General features: G+C 48.2%; 1 protein-coding gene across 1 annotated transcript in view; it reads right to left on the bottom strand.

Moving 5' to 3' along the window:
• Positions 1-19236, bottom strand: part of LOC119399218 (uncharacterized) — a 100460-nt gene that overhangs the window by 17978 nt on the left and 63246 nt on the right. The window contains exons 2-3 of the mRNA XM_049417580.1: positions 5959-6051; positions 1475-1802 (exon numbers count right to left, since the gene is read on the bottom strand). Of these exons, the coding sequence (XP_049273537.1) occupies positions 1475-1802; positions 5959-6040 (410 nt within the window). The 5' untranslated portion in view covers positions 6041-6051. The remainder of the gene's footprint in view (positions 1-1474; positions 1803-5958; positions 6052-19236) is intronic.

The following is a 19236-nucleotide window of genomic DNA, read 5'->3' as shown; positions in this document are numbered from 1 at the left end:
AACACTGCCCTCGTCCCGCGTGTTTCTTCGCTGGTGCTTCGCCTCCTGATGCGCTATTTTGTGCTTTTACAAATAGAGTTACCGTGTATGCTACCTTTAGGCAGCAGAGTTGCGCGTAGGTCTGGCTAGCAACCACAGCTACGCGGCGAAGCCTCCCTCCGTCTTTGCAGGAGACATCCCTACCTGGCCGCCGATCAACATGTCTGGCTTGTCAAGACCGGTGATTAAATTGACTGTCGATGACTAGTGTCAATCGAGTACGCTGCAGCGGTGGCGTCGAGAAATAAAGAAAAAAGAAATTGGCTCGAGTTTCAGCTTCTCCGCAACGCATAATTGCTAGCGACGTTGGAAGGACAGACGTGCAACTCTGCTACCGAAAGGTAGCATATACAGAAACTCGAGCACAGACAGGCGCGCCGCAGTACTGATGGCTGAGCTTGTAAGTGCGGCCTCCGCGATCAGCGGCGCGCTGCCGGTGCCAATCGCGGAGGCCAAGTTGTAGCTATTGAGGATATTATTTAATGCTGAAGTGGAAGCCATCGCAACGCATTAGCGGCAAAGGTGAAGCCACGGTTTGCCCCTGGTTTGTCTCGGAAACATGATCTTTTCGTGTGATGCTCGCTCAGAGATCAAGTTGTTTTGCTCTGTTAATGTAAGCGCCAGGCTAACTGTAAGGTGTGAGGTCGTTGTTCCCGTCGATAGTAACCTATGGAGATGAGCATTGATTAGTTGACCTCCAATAAAATTTGCCTGGACGTTGAGGCTTCTGAAGGAACCTTGTAACACGAAGGCATACGTCGAGCAGTACCTGTCCCAACAAATTACCCATATAAAAATGGTAGGGCGTGTGTGGAAAAAGCTGCTTTTTCTTGGCTACACGCTTACGTTTTATCTTTCCACTGGTAAGGTGGCGGAGTCTCGGCTTCACTTTGGAGGCACATCTTCCACTTCAACATTCTCTCTCTCTCTTTCTTTTTTTATAACGGAGCTGTTAAGCTTTTCGTTAGCCCGTCTGGTGTAGAGCAGAAACTCCCCAGTGAGAAAGAGGCATCCTTAGCGAAAAAAGTTTGTTGGCAATACGAGATACGAACCCGCATCTCTACGATCCGAAGGCGGGCGTCCTAACCACTCGGCTATCCAGGAATTCTAGCAGAGCATAGCTTTGTATATTATAGTACGAAAGGGAAGAAAGAAAAATATATAACGAGAGAGAAAGAAATAGACAAAGAGAGAAAGAAACAGACAAAAATGAGATAGCAAGCATAGCCTTGTTTAGTATAGTATAGCAAAGGGTGGGAAGAGGAAGTGACAGGGAGGAGGAGGGAAAGGAGGAGGGCAACGCCACGAGCTCCACAGCTTCATCAGTCTTCACACAACTGCCGCAATTTTTGAAAATCCTCCTTGGTTGTAACCGAATACAGCGCAGTTCACTTGCTGTGCACTTTGCCGTTCGAGTGACGCCCCTGGTGCTCACCTGTTGCAGTCGTAGGGGTGCGCGTGAAAGCCGTCTCGTCGGCAGGGCAGCGCCTGGCCGTCCCTGAAGCTCGACCTCACGGGCGCCCTGAACGGGTGCATGGGTCGGTGAGGCGCGTACGCCGGTCCCCGGGACACCTGGTTGAAGCACGGGTCGTCGTAGTGAGGCTCGACGCACATGCGGCTGTACTCGTCGAACGCCGTCCCCTCGGGACACCCGAACGTGTAGAGAGTGAAGACCCCCGGCCGGTTCCGCACCGGTGCACACCGGTAAAAGCGTCCGCAGTGGTTGGGGTCACGGTAGAAGCCCTCCTGGTAGCATGGGTAGCCTGCATTCGCAAGAAACACGGTGACATTCGGCAAAGGTAAAAAAAAATTAGGCGTGGCTTTGCTATCGCAAACACCAATGGCCAGCGGAGCAAGTTTTGCAAAGCTAGGCGAAGAGGAGCGTGGTTTAGCAAAGCAGGATCAAAACTAAGCAAGGTTCCTCCTCTACCTCGTCTCACTCATTACTTGCCTTGACGCTCTATTGCTTTACTATGATTTACCCTTTCCTTCACCCTTGCTATAGTAAGCTTATGCTAGACTTTGCTGCAAACATCGCTGCGCACGGACCAAGCTCGATTTTTACAGCTCCAATGTAAAACCGGGCTAGTTGGTGCATGACTGAAGGTGAAAGAAACTCACACGGTCCCATATTGCATTCGGCTAAGATGACTCGAAGGAGAAAGCCATCCGGCGTGGCTATTTACCCGTGCACTTTATATCGACGTCCAACGTTAACGAATTATGTCCGCACTAACTAACTAACTAACTAACTAACTAACTAACTAACTAACTAACTAACTAACTAACTAACTAACTAACTAACTAACTAACTAACTAACTAACTAACTAACTAACTAACTAACTAACTAACTAACTAACTAACTAACTAACTAACTAACTAACTAACTAACTAACTAACTAACAGTCATTAAATAGCTCACTACTGCACCAATTACAGCGAAACTGTATGACTATGTTGTGTCTCTGTGTCACATGCCGCATGCGACACAGAAATAGGGCAAACCTGCCCTACTCACCACTCGTCAACTAAAAATGAAAAACTCGTACGTGGGCACGCTATTTTCGAAGAATAGCAAGCATTCCCAAGAGGTACGCGTTGGACGCATGCGCACGGCTGACATCCCAAGGCGATTGAGTTCATAACGCTTTGGGTTCCCTATTCTGCATCTCGAATATTTGAAGAAATAAAAGCATTAAGTATGGAACAAAACTGCCTATATTCAAACTCAGTTCTACTGTTTCTTCTACGGATTCGTGTGAACGAAGCTGTGTTGTATATAAGCTTTTGAATAAAAATTTTTGTCCATAGCCAGCGCTTGTTCGTGTTTTCTCTCTCTTTCGCCCTGCAGTTTGGCGCTGCGGGCCTCATTTCGTTGCAACGCAAGGGAACGTTAAATCTTATAATATATCCTTCGATGTGATTACGTCACGCGTCATCGCACCGTGACGTCACAACGTCACAAGAACGAGCGCTCGAGGATTCGCATCGCACCGTGTACACTCTAAAAAGAAAAAAAAAGTGTGTTACTACTTTCGGTCAGTCCTCACATGCCCCGTGTATGATTCTCTCTTAAGAGAGACACGTTAACTCCCTATTAGGTCCCACGACTCTCCGACGAGAGTTTACTGATCACCAAAGAGAGAGTTCAGGTGTGTCTTTAAAGAGAGTCGTATACGTGGCCAGTCAGGACACTCAAAAAAGAGTCAAAGGACTCTGTTTTGTATTGTATGGCACGCGGTGCACGTCATGCGGCATGTGTACGGCAGTGTACGGCATGCGGTGTTCCCGCTGCTTCGCCGCTCACTCCATTAAAAAAAAAGAAAGAGAAAGGGAGGGAGAGAGAGATAGCGAGAGCGGCGACAGGCCGTGACACTATGACAGAGGCGGTACAGCCGCCGTGAAAGACGGAGGAAAGATGACGCCGCGCGCATCAGCCGCCCGGTATAGAAAGCGCTCGACGCCGGTAAGTCGCGCGTTGAGACGGCGACGTCAGGCCCAAGGTCTTCGGGACAGCGAACGCGAGTCGAGTCGCGGAACTGTCCGCGAGGGACGACGCGTGGACGACGATGCCGGAAAAAATCAAGCAAACAAGGCCACACCAAGCAAGAGGTGATGAGGGGGGGGGGGGGGGGGGGGAGCGAGTGTATACGTACGCTGTCACGCCATTATGACGTTAAATGTTTGATAGGGTTGTGCGTGCATTCAAAATTTTGAATACGAATCGAATAATTTTCTTATTTGAAGTATACTCAGTTCGAAAAATGCATATTCGAATTTTTCCGGAATATGCGGCTAAACAGGCGAATATTCGGACAAATTCAAATATTCGAACAAGCGACGACTAACGGATGCTACGTGTTCTTATTCTTAAAGAGACACTAAATTTAAAGAAAAAATTGGTTTATATTGATAAATTATACTGTGAAAACGTAATGTCACCGCCATTGGTTTATTAATAGATGACAAAATGCAACGTCAAAAGTTTCACTTTTAAGTTTCTCACCGTAATCTTCGATGGTGACGTCACGGGATTTCAAAGTGTGTGTACTTATTTTGGCCACACTGACTCAACGAAACTTCCTTAAGCTTGGTATGGTAAGTCTCTGGCTAGCTAAGAAGACAGTGTACTTCGTTTTTATTGATTAGGAGCTACGTAGGCCCAAGTAGGCACCGTCAAAATCTGTGACGTCCCGACAACTGGTGCGAGGACTTCAAGCAGGCGTGGCCACCCGCATTTTCTTTATGGGCGTCTACTCGCTTACCAAGCGTGTCCTCGCAGCAAGCGTTGATTTTTATATCGTGAAAGAGTAATTTACTAATACAAAAAAAATGTTTTTCTCTTTAGTGTCCCTATAACTGTACTTCATAGGCGCATGCTCGAAATTTCAAATACGAATCGAGTAATTCTTATTCGAAGCACTTTATAACAAAAAAAAAGTCAGCAGATCCCACTCCTTGTGGGAATCTGTTTTATGCGAAGCAGTCAGCGAGTAGTTCTGTGCTGCATTTTATGACTTGTGCACACCGTGGGCTTACTAGGCACGTCGACAACACTGGCGTTCAAAGGGTAACTGCTGGTGATGACTTACGGATGTTACGCATTCTTGTTCTTTTAAGTAAAACGTCGCTGTGGGAAATTGGCGGCACGGGACCACCAAAGACGAAGTTAAGAAATCATCTCTCCACGCGCGACGGTTTACTTAACTAGTAACGCTGCAACAACCACGGAAGCGCACAATCAGAAAGATTACACAAACCCATCACGCCCACGGTCGCTGAGCGATCACACCTCCAGTCACCCACCTGTAGTAACTTCCGTAGGAAACTCTAGGCGAAACGACTGCATGAACGATTACTGCGTCCAGCCATTGAAGAAAGAACAGCGTCGGGCGCGCGCTATAATCGGCGTGTCCCTTAACGGTGCCGCTGGCGTCATTATTATGCAACGGACAGCTGCGCTAGTCGACGACGTCGGCGTATATAGTTGGGCGTGTTGCGGTCGCTTGACCTCCGAGCCTTTCGAAGCAATGCGAGAGATGGGAGAGTGAGCCACTTTGAGTCGACCTCCAAGAGTGCTTGCTGTCATCGCGTAGCATCGCGCTCGTAAGCGAGAGGGGTCGGCGCGTGGTTTCACACTCTTACGGCAACGTTTAGGATCAAGACAGGCTTTGAAGACGAGCCAAGACGAGGACGCCATGCTTTGGGGGTGTAGTCGGTAAATAGGCACGTTTTTGCAGAACCGCACGCGGCCTTCGTGAGGACAGCCAAGTTTTGACGTGATGCGGGTATCGGGAAGACGGACCACGCGATCTTTGGTGGTAATAGATAGCACATTTCCGTGCCCTAAAGAGCTCAAAAAGGGAACTTCCGATAGCCGTCACGTGATTTCAGCAGCAACGTCACGCATGACGTGATTGGTGGAGCGGCACGTCACTGTCAACCCTGGCTCTGGCAGTATAGTGTTGGCGGCAAATATTTCTGAACCATATTCGGAAATTACTTCATGTATCAACTCCGCCATCTAACAGCTGACTTTAACGAGGATAATAATGCTGCTTGTTAGTGTATTTTCAGTTTTATTATTTGTTAGCTGGTATTGCTTATTTATTACGATTCCAATTTTTACCAGACTGCTCTGTATGCTCTTGTTTGCCCCACTGTTCTATGCTCTTAGTTCTCACACAAGCAGTGCTATAAAACTGCTATGAAGCTATATAAAACTGTAACAAGCAGTTCAACCATTGCTTGTTATAGTTCTAAAATTTCATTTATGTATGGATTGAAGTCTTCCTGACAGTTCCTAAGTTTGGGGAGGTCCCTGTCTATAAACAATATTGGATGTAGCCAAATGACGTCGTTTATTAATAAACTTGAAAGACGTTGAAGTCTTACAGTAGCGATGCGCCCTCACTTACCCTGGGATGTTGCACAGGCTAAAGAAACCGCAAGGACTGCGGCGGCAAGCAGCGCCCCTGGCGTTGGCCGCTGTAGCCGCATGGTGCAGCAGCCTGCGAGAAAACGAAAGAGGTCGTTAGTAGGCCACCGCTTCCGAACACGCTAATTTGTCTAGACTACTTAGTTAGCACGTAGGTGAACTACTGGTTAAACCTAGTGAAGTAACGAATGACGAAACACACACAAATGCTGATGTTCCACTAAACTTTATCGCGTCAAGACGTTGGTAAACTACGGATAAGACCCACGAATATCCGCGGTTCTTAACTTGGATAGCTCTTAAACCACGATTAAAAGTCGATATCAAAGTTTCAAACAAATGCAAACGACTATGCGAGGCTTGTTTATGATCACAATAGTGATAACTACAGTCCGGTCGGCTGTTAAAGGGAACGCTCCAATTAATTTCGCTCATAGATTGTCGCTGATATGGTGCAAGGACCCGACGAGAACTTCTGATATGTAAACGTATGTTCAATTTACTATATATAAGGGGCTTTTTGGTGATATGGGCACTAGAATTGTTCCAGTTGTGCTGTTTTAAATTGTGAACGATTGCTCGCTTTCACAGTGGACCATCGTATACGTAAGCCGCCCATCAGAGAGTTCCAATGGACGACTTTTTCGTCTACTATAGGAATCTTTTCTTTCAAAGAATTCCGTATAGATTTCCTCGTAGCTTCGTGCTGCAATACAGACGGCTGTCAATTTTTCGTTTCATAACCCTTCCTCCAGCTTGCGGGGTTCCGCAGAACTGCATTTGCAACAGCAAACAGTGTTCTTGCGTTTTGTTCCAATCGAAACGCGGCGGCCGTGACCCGGAACCAAACCGCGTCATCGGGCGAACTCCACTGGGAGGGCAGGAGCACTCAAAACCACGCTGAAAGTGCTCTCTTCAGAACCGGCGTGTTTCCATGGTCGAACAGGAGTAGGAGAACTGTCATCGAGTCGTAGAGGGAGAGCGCTTTTGCTGCGCCGAGAGCAGCCAGGAGCAGTTTGAAGTGCTCTCTCGTGAAAAGCGGAGTAGGCGGGGTACGAAGAGAGTCACGCGACTTTTAAACGTCACACTCATCTTATTTGTTTTTATTTAGCTTAAGCCGGCGAGCGCGGCGGCATTGGTAGCAACTCTGTAGTTCGACACCAAGTGTACGCCAAATACACCAAGTGTACGCCGACACCAAATACCTTTGCTCAGTCGGACCTTGTCTGCCATTTTTTAATGGCTACCCATCTTTTTTTGACAATAACGGCGACCACTGACTCCTGATATTGCATTCCAAGAACTGTTTATTTCCCATTCTTAACCCCGGAAACACGGGGACCAATGACAGGCCTTCGTGAGCAGCACGACATCGCTTAATTATCATTTTTGCATCCATTGCGGAGCTCGTTTTCTTTCGGGCTCGAGCAGTGAGGGAAGGCGGGGGGGAGGGGGGGATGCTCCGTTGAAACTTGCCCCCCCGCCCCCCAATTGAGGACCCTGCGCAGGCATATGTTAGCAAGTAAGGATATCAAAGGCGGGGATGTCAATCAAATGGCATACGGAAGTGAAAGGTGAAAGATAAAGGGAGAGGTTGAATACTGAGCGTAAGCAAGAGTATACGCACACGATTAGCAGCGGTCATTCAGGTGGGTGCACTGGAAGACATGGACGAAGTGCGGGAATAGATTTCGCGCGCTCGCAATGGGTGGAGGTTACGATTCGAGTATCCCCGACTCTCTTAGCGTCATCTGTCCAGAGAGAGAAAGAAAAGGTGTCGAGACGCGCGTCTCACCGAGACTAGGCACTCAATAAGCGCAGGAAAGAGAACGGAAATAGCAGGGTCAAGGAAGGACGCCGAACATGTGCTCCATGCAAATATGTGTGCTTTCTCACACCAAGGTAGCGCCGGCACACACCAGTGTATAGCGCCCTATGTTTGTCTTCGTAGGCCTTTTCTCGTGTCTTCGCTTATTTAAGCTATCATTAAAGCGAAAAAGCATACAATGACTGCATACTGCCATTTCTAACATATGGCGCTGAAACATGGAGGATAGCAAAGCATACTAGAGGAAAAGTTTACAACCCCGCAGCGTGCAATGGAACGTAAAATAATGGGAGTAACATCAAGGGGTCGGAGGACGGCAGAACGGGTCAGAGAACAAACTGGGGTAGCGGATATCCTGGTCGACATGAAGAGAAATGGACCTGGGCTGGCCACGTAATGCGTAGAAAAGGCAGCCGGTGGACAGTAAGAGCAACAGAATGGTTGTTACCAAGGGATGGAAAACGCATTCGGGGAAGGCCATAGACAGTTAGATGGAGTGACGAAATTAAGAAGTTCGCAGGGATGGAACGGAATCAGCTCGCACAGGATATAGGGTAAATCGGAGATCGCTGGGAGTGGCCTTCGTCTTGCAGTGGGCTAAAAAAAGGCTGGGAATGATGATGATGATTCAGAAATACAGAAATACAACACCAACAAGCCCTCCTTGCAACTTTAGTTCGCACCAACGAGGCAATCGCAAAGTGCGCGTGCGTGTTTGAACATCGCATTGTTTACACCTGTCAATATTCCGCTGCAAGTGCGGCCCCGTTACGACCCTTTAATCTCAAATAGCCTCGTTGAAGGACCAGTCGTGACCCCTTCTTTCGGACGTAGAATACAACAATGTATTCAACTTTCTCTTCGCCCTTTCATCGAAAGACGACGCCGCGCGAAATAACGCGACGGACGCACGTGACAGAGACGCGCACGGTATTTAAGAGCGTGACACAAGCGTTGAACGTGTGTAGTTGTCCCAAGTCGAGGGCTCGACTCGCAAGGATGCCGTGGCCTTGCCATTAAACGTTCGCCCCCGGTGAACCCTCGTTACACGGGCGATTCGCCTCGTCGACGACGAATCGGACAGCCGCGGCAGGCAACATCGGTGTGTGTGTGTGCTTGCGCTGGCTGGCGGGGGGTCTCGCTTGTTCCGTGCAGTTGGATCGTGAACACGTTCGCGGAAGTGTTAACGTTACACGACATGTTTGCGTACCGCTGTACGGAAAAGGGAGGTGGCGTGAGTTTCGAACGCATTGTACGGGTTCGCTTTACGAAAGCACACATTGCACACATTTGCGAAAGCACACATCGCAAGAGACCTCGATAAATCCATCCGCCGCACCTGCAATGCGACAAGTTTCAATGAATGAAAATTATTGGGCTACTAGTCCACTAGGACGTTCCGTGTGCCGTTACATACATTAGTTTCATCTGTTTTCTTACGGAATACATATAGGTCCCATGTATTTGTCATATGTATGCATAATAATTTTGCGGGAGCATATGGAATCACTGGAACCGCATACTGAACATCTCTCTCGTCAGGCTAACCGTGTTGCCGTCCATCCGTCCGTCCATTACTACTAGACTACAACTATACTACTACTGTTAATAATAATAATAACAACAGTAGTAATAGCAGTAATGAACGGACGGATGGACGGCAACACGGTTAGCCTGACGCGATGTTCAGCATGCCGTTCCAATTATTATTATTTATATTATTATTTTGCGGAGTTTTACGTACCAAAACCACAGCATGATTATGAGGCACGGCGTAAAGGGGTACTCCGGGTTGATTTCGATCACCTGGGGTACCTTAACGTGCACCTATATCTAAGTACGCGGTGTTCTTTCTATTTCGCCCCCATCGAAGAGCGGCCGCCGTGGTCGGGAATCGAACCCACGCCCTCGAGCCTAGCGTCTGTCCAATGTAACACGTTACAAGAAGCGGACCAATCCTGAAAAATAGCGCAGAGCGGTGTAGCATGACGGGGGTCCCGTCATACAGTATTAACTCGCCTAGTACCAATACCTGGCCGAGCGCAGTTAGTCCGGCCCTCACTACAAGAAATGCTTAGCACTGTCCAACCAGTGTTGCCTAATTGGGTAATGTGGTCTTGTGCTGGCAAATGGTGGCTAGCGTAGGCTGAATGACGGCTAATGTTGTCGGATAGCATTATGTGTTGCTTAAATAACGTAATCCCAGGCAATGCTTAAGCATTATTTGTCGAATTCTCAGTTAAAGCTAAGTTTACTTTGCTTGCCCCATCAAGGTAAGATACAGCATGGTAAGTAAGATACAGCAGTAAGATACAGCATGCTGTATCTTATCCCATCAAGGTAAGATACAGCATTTTAGCATGATAAGATACAGCAAACATGTAGGTTTATACAGCGCGGAAGTGGCCACGAAGTAGTGCCTGCACAAGCTTACACGTCGCATAAAATTAAAGAAAATTTCACGCATGCAGTTTAGCATTATAGCGCTTCATATGACATTTTACAAAAGCTTCACTTAAGCAGAGTTGCAGTTTTGGCTAATTTAGAAATTCTAGGATGTATGTTTTGAGAGTGCGCGCGCGTTTGGCATGCGTGTATTCCACACACATTGGAGGGTGCCCTGAACGCCCCACCTCTGGTTACGCCAATGCGGGGCACATTATAAGCTCGCTAGTTTGTGGTAAAGTTAAGCAACCTGAACAGACTACGCGTAATTCGAAGGTTGCCGGTTCGGATCCCACCGACGGAAAAGGTGCTTATTCGTCCACTTCAATTCTTTTCCATTTACGTTATAATTACTACACTACAGTTAAAAAAGGCAACAGCTAATATCTTCTAAGTTTTCCTTGGCCTAATCGTCTGTTGGATTCCTTTGGTCGGTGCACAAAAAAGAAACGCGCCCCTCGAAAAAAGCTCCCCTTGTTTCGTTCTGAACTGAAAATTTTGTTCGGTTAGTTTAGCATGACGTATAACTTGTTGCTCAAATAAAGCAATAGAAATTAGTTAGACACACAAGGAAGTAATGCCAAGCCAGGAATACTGTCAGAACACGTTGGGATGGCCGCGATGGTAGCGTCCAGCGGGCTGCACAGAACTGAGCGTAAACGAGCGAACTCGCGCCGTTGACCCTGGCCTTCGGCGCGTGCACAATCGTTGTCTGTTGTGTGGCATCACAAAAGGTGCGTCGCCGTTGTCTTTCATAAAAAAAAAACAGAAAGGAGAGAAAAAGACAACCGAAGTGTGTTGATTGCGCACCGCAAGGCGCCTTAGAACAAAAGACGGGGAGGTGTCAGCGGGAGAGAAGAGCGGAACCGGCAGCCTTCCACCTCGCAGCTCCGATGCGTTGCAACAACCTTCCCGATGTTAGCCGTTTCGGTGCGAGGCTTGACGCTACGAAGGGAGTTCGCTTTCATCCCTTTGTTTCGCATCGTCATTCCGAGAAGAACACGCGACTCGTTGCATGTTTTAGATAAGGACGCGATCGAAGAAGTGTCGTGGTTCTCGCTTATTAGCTTGGTTGTGAATTAGCGCAAGTTCTTGAGAAATGAAATTTATACCTTGATGGTACGTCTTCATGATGTGTGTCGTCTCACTCAACCCAAGTTTCTTTTATTAAGGCGGAAGCTTTAGATGCCTCATCAAACGCGAAAAGTGACCTTTGGCATCGGCGGCGCCAACACGAGTAATGAAAAAAAAAAAAAGATAGGATATCATCATGACGTTACAGGTCGCCAAAATGTGCGACGTCATTATGACGTCGTATGGTTATGTTATCACACGACATCGCCGCTTGGTCAAAGGTGGGCCGATCCTGGAGACACTGCAAAACCAGGCATATTGCAGAAAGCTTGCATGCCTCCAATCGCGGAGGCAGTGCAAAACCATGTTTGGTGCACACAGCTTTGAGGAGGGGCGGAGGGGGGGGGGGGGGGGGGAGGGATCAATACAATCAACTAAAAGGGAAAACAAGACGAAGATGACTTTCGCCTTCGAGTCGTCTTAGGCAAATGCGTAAGGGAGTAGTGAAGTGTTCCAGCAAGTTTCAAACGCGAGCACAAGAAGAAAAGAACGCACAGGGATCCTGTGACTTTTTATTGATCCGGTGCGTAACAGTGATTGACATGCATGTGTGATGCCCGCTACTAGAGGCGTCAGTTACGGCGCACAGTGGGGGACGCAACTTTAACGGGACATTTAGCTGTGATCTCAAGAAAACCATCTAGCCATCTTGTGCTCGAATGAGCTCGTTTGGTCATATGCTTATCTAGCGTTAATTTGTGCTCAGTTGAACCAGCAGCCAATATAACCAACAGCCAGAATGACATAATAAAAATAAAAAAAGCTTTAGTTTCAGGACCTTTTCTTCGAAAGAAAATTCAGGTTTAGTCTCCTTATGACCGAGATATTGGTTATTTTGACAGTCCGTGGAATGATACATCAGCATACGTATTAAGCATCAATGTTTGTCGGTGAATTCTTGGCTACTCTAAGTGATCAAACGATGATTCAACATTGACTCTAGATGACAAAAGTGCGACACTGAGATACCAGGCTAAGGTACACGATACAGGTGCCGGCCGAACGAAACTCGCCCTTACGTCACGTGATGCGGCATTAAAAGAACACACTCATCTGAGCATCTGCCGTGTGCGCTGCGGATGGTTCCACCTTCGTTTCCATTGATTTACACCTCAAGTGCGCAATGCGCCTAACTAAACGTTCGGAAGAACTGGTTTCTGTGAGCACCTGCGCTGAAAAACGCGACATTAGTGCGTGAAGTGCGCAGTGTAGAACCGAAGTGGACCGCTTTTCGTAGTTCGAGAAACCACAACAACCAACCCCGAAAGCTTGACTCATCTGTAAACGACCGTTGAGTCGGTACAGGTAGAGACCGGTTTCGGAAATACCGCATATGATCGTGTAATGGCCACATCCAGAACTCTGTTAATCACCCCAAAAATTTAAATATTACCCGTGTATTAGCCGCACCCTTAATTTTTTTTAGAAGGTTAACGGAACATTGTGCGCTGTGAGAATTGCGACGCTGTTTTTTTTTTTTTTCAGAGGCAAAACGAGGCAGCCGTGCCGAGTTTTCGGCACCTCCAGGTACCGCTGCCTCCAATGCGCTGCCATCCACCAAACAACACCGACTGGAGGATGAAGAGGGCATCCCTAGTGGATGTGTGCCACTGGATTTTAAATGCGAAGCATTTGTTAGCGAACCTCTGGCACTTTGAACGTTTCTATCTACGTATCTATCTTAGAGCACTGCACGGGCCCGGGCCGGCCCGAAAGCCCGGGCCCGGCCCGGCCCGCGGGCCGGGCCGGGCCGGGTAAGGGGTTCTTGGATCGGGCCCGGGCCGGGATCGGGCCCTTGATCTTCGGGCTCGGGTCGGGCTCGGGCCTGAGCCAGGCCCGTATTAGGCCCGGGTCTCATACGTATAGGTATAAATGCGTGTGTACGTTGTGTGGCTTCGTTTTTGTTGTTTTGTGGGGTTTAACTTCCCGAAGCGACCCAGACTATATGACACGCCGTCGTTGAGGGCTCCGGGTCATTTAAACCACCTGGAGTGCATTGGCGTGCACAGAAATTGCACAGTACAAGACGTCTACAATTTTGCTCCATCGGTATGCTACTCGGGATTTCAAGAAACGCCTAATATAAGCTTCCGCCACTGTAGTGAGTGAAAGACGTTCTTGGGTACCGTGTAAGAAAGCAACGGTAAACTGCCTAGATTGGCCCCGCCGCGGTGGTCTAGTGGTTATGGCGCTCGACTGCTGACCCGAAGGTCGCGGGATCGAATCCCGGTCGTGGCGGCTGCATTTTCGATGGAGGCGATAATGTTTGAGGCCCGTGTACTTAGATTTAGGTGCACGTTAAAGAACCCCAGGTGGTCGAAATTTCCGGAGCCCTCCACCACGGCGTCTCTCATAATCATGTCGTGGTTTTGGGACGTTAAGCCCCAAATATTATTATTAATATTATTAACTGCCTAGATTAGTGTATATATAAGATGTGCGCGTTGGTATCTAGGGAAACATTCCTAGTATGCAGCTACGCTCGCATGCCCGTAGACTGGCCAACACTACTTGTGAGTCATTAATATCTCAGGAGCTGTTTTTCGTGCATTTTAAGAGCAAGATGCGGAGCGACTCTTAACCCAGGGCAAACGCCGTTGTTAATTTCCCCATTACTAGTGGTGATGCGCCAGACCATAGAGACACTCGTTTCCCCGAGTAGCGGTGGCGGTGACTCGGGTAAGAAGGGTGGGACAAAGAACCTTGTTGTTTTGAACACAAAAACGTAGTGTAGGTTGGGTGCAGTTGCCTGTCGAGGCGTCAACACGACAGCTTTAATTTATGTAACGCTGCCCAGCCTGGCGTATTCCTCAGAAGCAGCTAGAGCACGTTTTTTTTTTTCATGGCATTGTGCAATAGATGAAGTTTGCAGGAGACTTGCTACTTTTACTGAACAGCCCTAGCTCGTATGCAGTTGATGTAGACTCAACCTAAAAATTTCTGCCATGCGTTTTTCTCCACTTTATGCAGGTATTATATTTTGTAGTTGTTCTTTGAAATGCAAAAATGAGACTGCGTGGTTAGCACTGCGTGCGTACATGAAATAGCCAGCTATCACTAATTATATTTTATATTGCCCTGCAATCATTTCGCAAGAGTGTTACGCGCGTAATTCACCGAAAGTATGCACAGTACCAGTGAAAGTCGTGACACTGAAAGAAGTTCCTAAAACAATCTCTAGAAAATATCTTGTGTGCGGCAGGTATCTTCACAATAACCGAAGGTTGGACAGTGCCTTCTTTATGCTCAAGGCATAACTAGCTGAAAAGTGCCGGGCCGGGCCGGGCCGGGCCGGGCCCAGACCTTTCGGGCCCGGGCCGGGTACGGGCCACATTTAAGAACACCGGGCCGGGCTCGGGCGGGCCGGAGCATAGCGTTTTCGGGCCGGGCCGGGCCCGGGCCGGAAAAAATCGGCCCGTGCAGTGCTCTAATCTATCTATCTATCTATCTATCTATCTATCTAGCCGCCTACGTCTGGGCGCTCTCATGATCGCCTCCTTAACTTGGTATAGACCAAAATTTGCATGGGAGGGTAAGAGGATTTGACGAATATGACTGCCTGGTCATGACATAAATAACGTTAAAATCCTGTCGTGTACGTCATCAAACCCTTTCCACTGGACACGTGTGGCACATACCCGTTTACCACGGGCCGCGGTGTACGGGTATGCGCCACAGGTGATTGACAGTTTATGTCTACCCAGGAACGGCGAGAACAGACATTGGTAACTTAAATGCTAGAGAGTTAAGTAAAACCAACATCGGCAGCGTTGACACAACGAATGGAAATAATGAAAACTAGGATCCCAGCAGGAATCGAACCCAAGCACTCTGCGTGGCAATCAGGTATTCTACCACTGAGCCACGTCAGGTCTATAAATTGGTTTGGAAAAACAGCCTACGCAGGCGTAATATCGGTGCAACGTCAATTGTGGTTGTGGTGCTGACTATCTAATTTTACAAGAAAGCAATAAAGACTACATGATACTCCTTCGATGTGTACTCCTACGATACGGGCGTCATATCAGATTGACGTCTGTAGTTCCAGTGTTGACTCCGCTTTTATAGCAGTCTAATAAACATTACGTTTGTATTCCTATGATTCAGCTATGAAGCATTGCTCGACCCCGGAGGAATACAATAAAGTTACATATGATATCCACATCACCGCATCGTAAAGTGCACTTCGTCCATCAGAACGACGAAGTGTCCTCTTCATTTCTTAACAGGCTGGGCGATGGCCTCATGCTGACCGAGGATAATGTCACATTGATTGACAGCCATTTGTAGACTAGGCTACGTAGGCCACATACGCCCAGGTAGTCTGCGAATAGGAGAAACACCATGCACTGATGTATGTCTACGTAGCACTATCCGGGCCTACCAGCCTCGACGGCCTATGCCTCACCAACGTGAAAGGTGGCTTCAGGTTCCGACATGTCGCCGGCTCTGTCGACAGAGAATTTGTCGACGAAATGACCGAGGCATCCACGAATTCCAACAGCCCTACTATACCACATACTTCAATACATATGGACCCCTCTTCACCACGCTCACGACCGGATTCTAAGTCATGACCAGCTGCTGGTGCTCACTGATCACGGTGATGATGCCCTTGTTCAAGAACTGTCAAGAACCTCTTGCAGACATGCACACGGGTTCGTGAAACGCGCGTGCGTTCTCGGGACACGTATAAGCACTACATATCAGCTTACCGCCTGTGGTGTTGGTAATACCCACGTTGTCATTGGCAGCGTTACCCAACCGTAAACTACTGCTTATATAACACATATGCAACTTTTCAACATATATATGTGTGCGTATAAAATATATATAAATATTTAGCGTCATTTTGTAACGTGTCGCTCAGTAAAAAACGTTACGCCACAGTCACCTACCCGCCGCATGCTTCGCATAACATCGACTCCCACGGACGTGGGATCTGCCGAATTTTGGAAGCGTAGGGTGTGGTTCACTTCAAGACGGGGGAGAAAATCGTCAAGGTCACGAGAATCTCGAACATATTCGATGGAATGGAGGACGACCTCATCTGAGACAGAGGCGAGCTTGAGGATGCGACGAGTAAAGAGAAGGAGCAGGACGGTGAATAGAATTCGTGCAGGCACGTGAAACTGGCAAAGGTTGCTTTTTCGCTTCTCCCAATACAAGCGAGTACTACTGCTCAACAAAGTCGAGCAACGTTGAAAACATTCACGAAAAAACAAAAAGGTTGTCCCTTCGTCCGTGTAACGGTCGCGCCCGCGATTTTCACCCCAAACCTCGGGGGAAAGAAACCTGCGGCCATTACACGAGTATATACGGTAAGAGAATGCGAAAAACGTGGTTCCAGGTGACAGCGATTACCCAGGCCGTTCGGCAAAGTGATGCGGGGATGAAAAGACTCTCTCCCGACACACCGTCGCCGCCCAAGAAGCAAAGGAACGGGTGAGCTTGCTCTAGCTTTCTTGAGCAGAAGTTCTGGGAACACGCGGCTGCACGCAGCGACGACGCGACGGTGCACAAACGCCGCTGCTTTCTTACAGCTCGCAAGGGACGACAAAGAAATGAAAGGCAGGGGGGGGGGGGACGTTGTCCTTCCACGAACGAGTGGAGAAGACGACCGCGAAGAACCGACTTGCCCGCCAAGTCGACCGGGGCTACCAACCTTGAACCCCGCGTAAGCAGCAATGAGGTGACCCTTTCCATTCTAGGCTGCAACCACGGTGGCTGCAACCGACCATTTGAAACAGTTTCTGTTTTCCTTCGCTTCGAGCGCTATGAATCGAAGGACTTGCACGTGATTGTATAGCGCAACTAATCGACGGGACACAAGAAAGCTACACAAGTTGCGTAGTCTTTCTTGTGCCCCGTCGATTAGTTGCGCAATACAATCTACAATGTTTCACGTGACCTCATGGACGCAACTTCTGAATGTGCTGGCACTCTACGATGGCGACATTGATGACAAACAAGTTGGGGTTAACTTGCTTCAGTGAGATAACGACGTGGCAGGAACGCCTCTGTGCGTGCATAACGAAAGAACCTACAATGTGATGTTTCGATAACATTAATGTGACGTCACAAACGTCGCGTCCCCCCATGCGGGTGCTTCAACACGATGATTTCAGTGACGTCAATACAACCCATCTATAAGAAGAAAATGAAAATAATAAACTTCCAGAAAGAGAGAGAGGGGGGGCAGTGTTTTCCTGCGCACGAGAAATATTTATGAACCTAAGACGCAATAGCCGAAGCAAGTTTGAAGAATGCCGATAGGTAATCCAGAAAATAAACGAATAACGGCTCCAGCGTGATACACGAAGTCTTGACCCATGACCTTGGAAAGGTCAAGCGTTCGGACCGGTCAGCTCTGGAAGGTAGCCAGCGAGCGGGGTACACGCGCTAATGTAAGCATTTGCATGCAGCAACAAGCTGTTTCTGTCTTGATCCGTGTTGCCTCTGGTGTAACCGTATCAAGCGCGATCCAAGGAGAAACAGTTTTGATGGGCGCGCAGCGATTATGCGGTGTACGCCAATTGCCGTGTGGATCTATTTATAACGTGAGGAAGAGGGATTTTACTCTTACCACTGGTAATTTGAGCCTCCGCTAGAGGAAAAGGCCGTGGAGGGAAAGGGGTTGAGAGATGTTGCGCGGCTTCCGCGTACTGTCTGGCCTTCCGACGCTTCAGAAGTAACCGCACGTGCAATCTTATGAGATGCGATGACGCGGCATTGTTTCAACTACTCCGTGCTTACGTACGGCTTACTATACGCCATTTTCATAGCACAAGTACCCGAGAGGATAGCGTTCGACGCATGCGCAGTGGCGACAAACGGTGACGCAAAGCTTTGCGTACGCTGTTCTAAATGATCCTAATTCTTCACTTCGACTTACGCCGTAACTATTTTGCTCAACGCTCACTCCTCGACCACATTTTCAAAATTACTGAGGAGTGCTGCACTGTGGTGTTTTTATGGCTGTTAAACCCCATAATTCCATTCTTTTTCGTTGATTACCTCATCAATATCTCACCAACGATGATTAACAAGGTCGAGCGAAAAAAATAACCTACGGATTACCTGCCGAGCCTCAGCAGCTCCTATAGAAGACCGGATAAGTGTGGCGACCGTGAAGGTACAGTGGGAGTCGAAACTTTAGAGACCGCTACAGTTGTGATAAAACTGAATTTTCCACCAATTTGTTAATGTATTCGGTCGAACTGCGCAGTATACATGCTGTTAGGCGTTTTTCAGCAGGCCGAAAATGCAGATTCGAGGCTGCCTGCCGAAGCAGCGGGAACATTCAGCTTTTTCTTGTGGCTTTAGTCCATAAACTTTTTGTGCTGACTGTGCAAAGGTATCGGGGAATACCAGAGTAAACATTAACGAGGGCTAACGTAACGCGCGGCTTCGAAAGCTGCATCTATAGGGTGAGCTAGAGAAATGCTGAAATCAACACGATAACTGATTAATTAACATTTACTATAAATGGTATAGTTAAAACGTGCAGGCGTCAGGTGAAAGTATAAATGCCAGCACTCACGAAGCATCCCCGCCTAAACAGCGTACGTGCAACCCTCTGCCTTCCTCCAAACGCAGAGAGAAGACACGCGCGGAGCGATCGCTAATTGACGCTTTTAATTAGTCGGCGGGGCGGTGAAGAAGGTGTGGGTGCCTTGAAGCAACACGCTCTCATCCATTTGAGCAGCGTCAGCCGAGGTGTGAGCTGTTCCCAAATGAGAAGGGAGGCCTACACGTCAAGATGGTGCATGGACTGGCATGCCAGATCTGCGAGGCTGTTGCCATCGTGAAGGACCACCCCGCGTGAGATGACGGAAGACATTTGATGCA

This window comes from Rhipicephalus sanguineus, chromosome 7, assembly GCF_013339695.2.
Source record: "Rhipicephalus sanguineus isolate Rsan-2018 chromosome 7, BIME_Rsan_1.4, whole genome shotgun sequence".
Classification (NCBI taxonomy): domain Eukaryota; kingdom Metazoa; phylum Arthropoda; class Arachnida; order Ixodida; family Ixodidae; genus Rhipicephalus; species Rhipicephalus sanguineus.
This window is presented reverse-complemented; position numbering and strand designations above follow the sequence as displayed.